Source organism: Paramisgurnus dabryanus, chromosome 8 (assembly GCF_030506205.2).
Source record: "Paramisgurnus dabryanus chromosome 8, PD_genome_1.1, whole genome shotgun sequence".
Lineage (NCBI taxonomy): Eukaryota > Metazoa > Chordata > Actinopteri > Cypriniformes > Cobitidae > Paramisgurnus > Paramisgurnus dabryanus.
This window is the reverse complement of record NC_133344.1, coordinates 14,167,000-14,175,551: the sequence shown is the minus strand read 5'-3', so window position 1 is coordinate 14,175,551 and position 8,552 is coordinate 14,167,000. Positions and strand designations below refer to the sequence as shown.

General features: G+C 34.5%; 1 protein-coding gene across 2 annotated transcripts in view; it reads left to right on the top strand.

Annotated features, from left to right (window-relative positions):
* Nucleotides 1-8,552, top strand: part of LOC135770791 (myelin-associated glycoprotein-like) — a 135,025-nt gene that overhangs the window by 120,480 nt on the left and 5,993 nt on the right. Inside the window, exons 1-8 of one of the 2 annotated variants that reach the window (XM_065280597.2) lie at nt 3,807-4,084; nt 5,032-5,087; nt 5,257-5,637; nt 5,850-6,143; nt 6,625-6,724; nt 6,868-6,906; nt 8,293-8,325; nt 8,450-8,497. In XM_065280597.2, coding sequence (XP_065136669.1) covers nt 5,048-5,087; nt 5,257-5,637; nt 5,850-6,143; nt 6,625-6,724; nt 6,868-6,906; nt 8,293-8,325; nt 8,450-8,497 — 935 coding nt within the window. In that variant the 5' untranslated portion in view covers nt 3,807-4,084; nt 5,032-5,047. Of the gene's footprint in view, nt 1-3,806; nt 4,085-5,031; nt 5,088-5,256; nt 5,638-5,849; nt 6,144-6,624; nt 6,725-6,867; nt 6,907-8,292; nt 8,326-8,449; nt 8,498-8,552 lie in introns of those variants that run through there. The other variant, XM_065280598.2, reaches the window with a different exon arrangement.

Sequence of the window (8,552 nt, the reverse complement as noted above, 5' to 3'; positions counted from 1 at the left end):
GAAGCAATGTATACATGGAATGATGGAATATGAAACCGAATGGGATGTAAGACTTTTATTCAATATTCAATATGAGTTTATTCAATAGAGCACCATAAAAAACTTGCAAGCTTATTTCCAAATGCATGAACTGTTACTGTTACAAATGCAACGACTTAATGGGAAGTCATAACAAGTTGCATGATCATTTTGAACTTTTTATAGAGTTTTGACATTCTCTTTGTGCTCCACTAGGAGTCAGCATATTCAACAAAAGCAGGGTTGCTGATCTCCCAGCTCTGTCTTGTAAATTCAGCTTGTTCTGGCTCCGTTGCTGATGGTAGAGGACAATATGGTATGCGACCGCTTCTCGCAAGCTTTAGTTTTGCCACACCGCAATCTTTCTTTGACAGTATGCGTTGCTTGTCTCTCTGTAGGGCGTCCTCTAAATGAATGTCATCCTTTGGGACGTTCTTTGTAAACTTTTCCATTCTCAAAGATTTTTTCCCAAAATCCTTGGTTATAAGAGAGCCTGATGTTCCATTACCCATGACACGCTGTGATACTGGTGTAGACAGGATCCCTAATGACAAAAATAAAATGTTTTAACAGAGAATATGATTATGTACTTGTAATATACTGTTAGACATTTAATGGCATATTTTTAGTTATTTAAATGATTTTGTCAGGGGTTCCATTAGCAATTTTGGGCCCTATGAAAGAATAAGAGGTTGAGGCCCCTACCACACCAATTTCACACCAAAAATACAAGCCAACCTAGTATAGCTAAAATCTTTGTCTGCAATTTAATAATACAGACATATTATGTTTGCTATTGCTTTTGAGCACGAGGTGAGAGCGGAGCACAACCTAACGCTTTTTGGTTTTGGCTCAATCATTCAAAAAATATTTGAGTTTGATTAATTATATTTTTACACAAGCAACACACACATCTCTGCTACAAATATCCATTTGAAGTTTGTTTCTATTACTTACCATTCTTGGACAATTACACCAAACATGACAGAAGTGCAAACGTTACAACTTACCCCATAGGGGAGGGGTTAATTATTATAAGCAGGGGGTAAGTTGTAACACTTGCTTAAAATTAAGTTTGCAGACAAATATTTCAATACTATTTTGTCTAAATACTTGAAGTGGATATTGTTTATATATATGTCTATAATAGACAGGTATCCACACTGTATTCATTCATCCAGCCCTTTCCATACAATAGTTCAATTATAAATGGATACAAATGTCTAAATATGTGAGAAAAAGCAGCACAGTTATGACAATTTTTTATGTGTGACCCAGTCTGTAATAATTATACTGAAGTCTCAAAATCAAATTCTGAGATAATGAGAATCAAAGTCTGATTTTAGCCATTAATTTCATTATGTTTTCAATCTTTGACGTGACCTTATACAATCAATATTAAAGATATGAACAAAAATACATTTGACACACGATTTTTGATAAGACAGGCACATTTATTTTGTTGGCAGCCAGCAATCATTCGTGCGTAGCCTATTGAAAACAACGGCAAAAATTACGCCAACGTTAGCGGTTTTCATATCGTAAGTGCTGAGGGGTTAGTTGTAACACAGCGTTACAATTAACCCCGCTGGGTGAAAATATTTTCAAGCCCACCAAAAAAGTTGTTAAGAGCTGCAGACATATATCAAACGATGCTATGTTTTAGTCAACAAGACACTGATTAATATGACATAGCATTGGATTTGGTATCTTACACACCCAATTTAGAAACCGAAAAAAAAAATCTACTTACATGCCACAAAAATATTGTTCATCAATAACTCTCTGGAAAAGCATTATACATTTCAAATAATTTGCGGGAGATCGTCTTGTAGCAGCGTGAAAAAATACAGTACAGTTATCAAATTCAGAGAAAACCCTTCTTAAACAAAATTTAAACATACATTATATGGGGTGTAACCCAAAAACCTTCATCTTAATTCACTGTAATTGTGACCCTGCCTGTAAAAATGCCAGCTGAAGTATGTATTTGTGATTTGTGGTTTTCTACATAAAATGACCCTACATATTGTAAAGAACAGTCAGTGAAAATATAATCTTGATATCTATAATATTGACTGAGTAAGTTCATGTCAGCAATTGAAATCATTGTGAAATAAATGCTTGAAATCAAACTGTGATGCTCTTTATCTCACACGTAGATTTGAGACTTTAGTCTAATTTCACAGGCAGAGTCTCGCTTGTGTATGAGTCAGCTAGCATAATTTGCTAACAGAAGAATGCTAACAAATGGCTACACATTCAAGATCTATATCTGGACAAAAATTACACCCTTCTCACTTTTGTGGTGATAAACATAATTGAATTGACTGTGACTATTAATAACTGTTAGCGGTTGACTATAACTGATGCTACTGTAACATTACGGCAAAAGGAAGCTCCGTAAATATTACATATTACATTTGTTTAACTACCGGCTATTTGTCAGCCCATTTTCTCTCTCTCTCTATTTCTCTTTGACTGACTGAAACTTTATTTATACTCGCACTTTGCTCCGTCTACAATGCAAGCTAACAAACGGATGTGACTCTAGTCTTGAGGCTACGTAAGACTGGATGAAACCAAACAAACTTTACCTATCAATAATTGCTATTACATTACTACTATTACTGTTATTAATAACAATGATCTCTGGGGACCCTTAAAATCTAAAACATTCGAAATTTGACAAAACAACTGACAAGCAAAATTCAGTAAGGATAGGATTGACTGTACCTGAGTTGACTTTGTATGGATGTGTCTCCTGGTTCTCCAAGTGATTTTTGAGTTAAATAGTAATGAGTGCCTCAGTTTATACAGTTTGTGACACTGTAATGTGTTAGATTGGTGTTTGTTTATTGACTAGATTACAGACATTGAATATAAAAGAAACAGGATTATAAAACACAATGGATCATCTTGATTGATCAATGATGAAACGTTACTGTTGTAAATCCTCTCAGTTTTAAGGCACCATGAACTTTTACTGGATTAAGCAAATGATTAAATCGTTGAGATTGTATTTGTAATCACCAAGTGAAAGCAAGAACAAAGTAACTGAGAACCAGCCCTTACTAAAATTAATTAATTAATTTTATTGTGGTTAAAGTGTAGTAACCACGGTTTTTTGGTGTATTGATTACTATCAGCAAAACCATGGTTTTACTACACTAATCATGGTTTAACTATGGTTTTTGAAAAACAAGGTTGTCAAAACAAACACGACATCATACTTGACTAATTAACTCAATTTGTCTCTCACACGTACACCATAGACTCTGAATTCTCAAGCATGCATTACCTCTTTTTAAATTTAAATGTCTTAAATATACACAGTTTGGTGTTCACAGAACTGGTCTTAACCAGACATTTCTAAATATATAAGTGCAAACACATAGTCTTTTAAGAGAGATGAGAAAGAGAAGTACACACTGACCAGAAAAGAAAGTATTTTAGCTATACAGTACGACTGTATGTATCGAGTATAAAATTCAGTACATACAGTCTCATTGGCAGCATTTGTTGCATATTCATGTAAATCTCATGTAAAAGTTATGTGTAGCCTTATATTCCCTTTGTCAGATTTTCTTTTTACATTTTTTATTTTTATTTTGAGGTTGTTTATTTAAACGTTGTGCAATATTTTTTATTTCACTTTTGTTTTAAAGTTTTAAACTTAAGGTGCACATTTGTTGACCCCCTGTTTCGGTTGATCAACAAGCAGGTCTTCAAGAATTGTGACGTCACATTTCTATATTTGCTTGACTTTTATAAACCACTTTACCAACAATGCCGACTATGGTCATTTAGGTGTGGTTCTGGTGAACTTTACTACCCACCCGGAAGATTTATTTTGAATTTAATCGTGTATTTTATTCATAGGTCGGAAATTTCTCTGATGCTCTTCAGCACAGCATCCTCGGGGGAGGCAGAAAATGAGAACTGAAATTAAAGGGTCTAAATTCTGAGAAGTGATAAACTTCCTGGTGAAATGTTTGCAGATAAGCAGGTTTAAGAGCATCGCCGTTATTCAGAAAACATACATCATCCTCGCTTCTGGAATAAAGTAAGTTTGGTCTTTTTTTCTGCGAGAATTAATATCAATGTGATTTTTGAGAAAATGCACCTGATTTTAAGAAAAGCAACCATATTAGGATTGTGTTCAGAAATGAATATTGTGTATATGAATTATGGCTTTCAGTTTTAATGTCCATCTAAAGATTATTATTATTTAGTTATAGTATTGATAATTTCAACTAAGCATTTTTGCTAATTGTATTCTGATATAAAATGAACTTTAAAATTGATTGAATTACAAATTGAGACTTTAGTTCATAAATTTGGTCTAAATCATATTTGTAATAAAATTTGATTAAAGTCTTATATAAAGTCTTTTTGCATGAAGATTTCACGCATTTTTGTTTGTGTGTCACTTTCACCACTGACGCTTCGGTTTAGGGTTAAATTTGGTGTTTGCGTTAGGATGTCACTTTAAGTATTGTTTTATACCTTTTTTTCATGATTATTTTTTTTTATATTTAATGCTTTTTATTAAACCATTGTCGCCTGGCATTATAGGGTTAGAGTTGGGTTTGGGTAAAGATGTCATTTTATGTAAATCTAACCCTAAACCGAAGCGACAATGGTAAGAAAATAGGACAAAACAGTTGAGTAACAAATACGTGACAGTGACACGCAAACAGAAATATGTGAGATGATCATGAAAAAACGCGGGAAAACATGTCAGGGTCAAGGAAAAGACTCACAAAATTACAAGACTATAGGTACAATATTTCGTGATACTGGGTTGCGTGATAGATGCTTTGGTGACTATAGATCCAATTTGTTCTCAGATCTCTTTCTTCTAAATATACAATTTCTGTCTGATATTCTTTCTAATAATACATGTCTATTCTATTGCAAATAACTCACTTATACCGGTCAAGATTCAAACAATAAAATGTGGCTAATTTCTGAACGCTTTGGTGAATTGCTGTGTTTTACCCCCTTTAGTTTTCTTCAGTACAGTATGGGCGCAAAGACAGCAGTTTTGCTCTTCTGGCTTCAGGGTATGACTGCACATTTCATCTATTAATTCAATACACTTAGCGAATATATTATATTTTAACATTTTGTGTGATTTTTTTTTTTAAATCACTTCAATTAACTCAATTCTATTGTTTAATGTCATTCATCAGATCCATCACTTAGATTACCTAGATTTTTTATCTGTTTTAGTTTTTGGGGTTTTCGTGTTTGCTGATGTTTGGAAAGTGAAAGTAGAGCAAGAAATGAAGGCTTTGGTCTCATCTTGTGTTGTGTTACCCTGTTCATTCCAATATCCCGGAACAAGACAGCCCTCTGCTCGTACGAGAGGTATTTGGCACAAAAAAGACAAATGGGATGACTACGTCTATTATGAGGATAAAACAAGAGTCTTAGACAATTTCAAGGATCGCACCAGACTGGTTGGACAACTGGGTCAATTAAACTGCTCATTGGAGATCGATGAAGTCAAAGACCATGACAACGGCCCATTTTGTTTTAGAGTTGAATTAGAGACATCAGAAAAAAACAGATACTCCTTTGTGGACAATTGTGTACACATTAGTATGATTGGTAAGCATTTTTATTGCTATTAAACCTTTTGGGACAAACAATATAGGTTTTAATAATGGAAAATGTATTAAGGTTTTAATAGAAACTGTTTTTTGTCATAACAATATACATGCATGTATATGTCTTTAAATTGTGGCACTGAATTAAACGCTAGTTCCTACTTAAATTTTCTATCTGAAATGTGCATTTTGTCATTTACAATCTATGTATAGAGCAAGCCTCACAACCGGACCTGCATTCTGATCAGGCTGTACAGGAGGGTCATCCTGCGATCTTCAGATGCTCTGTCAGGCACACCTGCCCCTCATACCAGCCCACTCTAACCTGGAACCACAAAGGCCAAAACATGATGAGCTATAAGGACATGGGTCATGGAAACTGGGAAGTTGAGTCTATTCTGACCTTCACACCCACAAAAGACGACGATCACAGCGATATCACGTGTACCGTCAATTATCATGGTGTCAAGGATAAATTAGTAGCCAGCCGTGCCATCTTTGTGAAAGGTATATAGGAAGTTATGGTCTTCTTTTTAAATTTTTCAGGGGAGGTTGTTTGTTCTGTCAAAGTATATTTTTAATGATAATTGTGCACATCTCCTTTTTTTCTTGGGCACTGAAGCTGCTTTCATAATTCTTGATTAATCTGTAGGTAAATTATTTCGTTTCCTTAAATTTGCTGCATGATTAAGTTGTTAAACAAAGTGGTTTGATGATATTAAGATCCAGTTTTGCTATTTAGTACTGCTAATGTACTCATGGGCAATTATCTCTAATTGTCTCATTTGCTTTAAATCGAAAGCTTAAAGTAATTTAACTTATCTTTTTCTGTGCAAGATAGAACACAAAAATGTCAATACAGTCAAAGTCACTGTTTCATTCAATGAATGTTTAATGATGTGTCGAGTTTAGTTGCAATGAAACAACTAAATTACGTATAGAAAATAATCTTTTAATGGAGAAAATAATGTGATTGTGATTTTCACAGAACAAGCAACTCTCAATCACATCCTGATTCCAGTAATCTGTGGGCTTGGAGTCGCTCTTCTTGTGGGAGGACTGAGTTTCCTTATAATCAAGAAATACAAGTGAGCCTAAGAAATAGATTTTTCTGTAATGAGGGAAAAATCCAAAAATTCCAGTTGTATTTAAAGTAAATATATATGTATATATTTATATTTACTATCAATAATTACTGGATGTGACAGACAAATGCTTAAATCTTTCCCAGGAGGCGCATTGAAGATCTCCAGTCCAGAAATGACAATGGGTGAGTATAATGGGTTTAACTGTAGGATTTGTTTTCATTATCTAAAATATCAATAAACTGTTAGAACAAAAATCAACCAAATATGTACCCCGGCTGTCACTGGGGCATATATCCATTTGGTAACAATTTGTACCCCTGAGGTACTAATATGAACTCTAGATACAAAGATGAACAGCCTCAGTGACAGCATAGAATGAGCTGTACATGAGATGGTTTTAAATGCAGATTAAGTTGTTTTGGTAATCCAAAAGTGCAAAATGTAGACATGGACCTAGAACACATGGCACAAGCAGCATGTAACAATATCAATGACTGACAAAGGACAATGGCAACATGAAGGCTACGTATAATGACTAATAATCAATAGCAAGACACACCTGGGGTGCTTTTCAATATGCTTCCTCGTCTCCTCGATCCTACATCCTACGACCCAGAAACCGTTCAAGCTCCTTCATCTTGTAGGACATCTCAATTCTTTTATTGCACCATGAGGAGGTGAGGGACAAGGAGTTGGGAGGCTTTCTGAGGGGTCATGAGCAAGGATACACAGGTGTATCTTATGCGGAAGTGTTTTATCAACTAAACCTGACGCACGTATAAATCTCCTCCCCCTTCACATCGTCACTTCATTAAACACCCATAAATCTTGCTATTAATCATTCAATTATTGTAAATGTAGACTCGTTTTAGACAGTATATTTAATATTTATGTATAAACCACCAATCTATAATGACCGTGGTATAGAAACATATATTCATTTTATACAGCACTTTTAAGAATGTCTTTATTTTAATGTACAGTAGTAAGTATATGAACTCTCACTCAAGTATGTATTTAACTTTATTTTATTAAAAATTTGCGGGTTTAATGCACTTGATAATTTGATAACAGATAATAAACTTTATACCGAGAGTAATGATATCATTTCACTTAATACTTCGTCTCCTCCGTACTCGAGGAGCCCGCGCTTGCATTCTAGGAGGGTGGAGCTAAGACGCGAGGAAATGAAGCAATGATGCACAAACAAGAATTGAGAAGCACCCTTGGAGACAATAAGGGCGGGGAGACATGACAGGACTGCAATGGCCAAGACACAAAGACTACACTGTTAAACATATGCAGCATTTTTGTCAAATCAACATATATTTTATGTTACTTTAACTTACAAAATTAAGTTAAACAATTCCAACTTAATCGTATAAGTTATGTCAACTTATCACAAGTCAAAACTTAATATAGTGCATTTAATTGACTTGCAAAACCAAGTTGGTTTATTTTCATGCTGCATACTGCCATGAAATACAAAACACATGATACAAAATAAGGACATAATACAACAACCCTGGCAATTTTAATGAATAATCTCCTGTGTTATTTTCTTTCAGGGTGTGGAGTCGACTATCAAGAATGTCTCGCAGGTAAATACAACTTTTAAAATGGTTCCTTTAATAAACATTGTTATTACATTCATTAAACTCCAGTCTAGTATGAAAAAAACATCTACTGAAATAAATAAATCCTCTCTGTGTGATTAATCACCAGATTCCGGGCAGGTGGAAACAGCGCTGGACCAGATCGAAGAGATCAGAGGCAAGTACTCAACAATGGCCTGTAGCGCTTTTCTGCAACACAAAACTGATCCTTT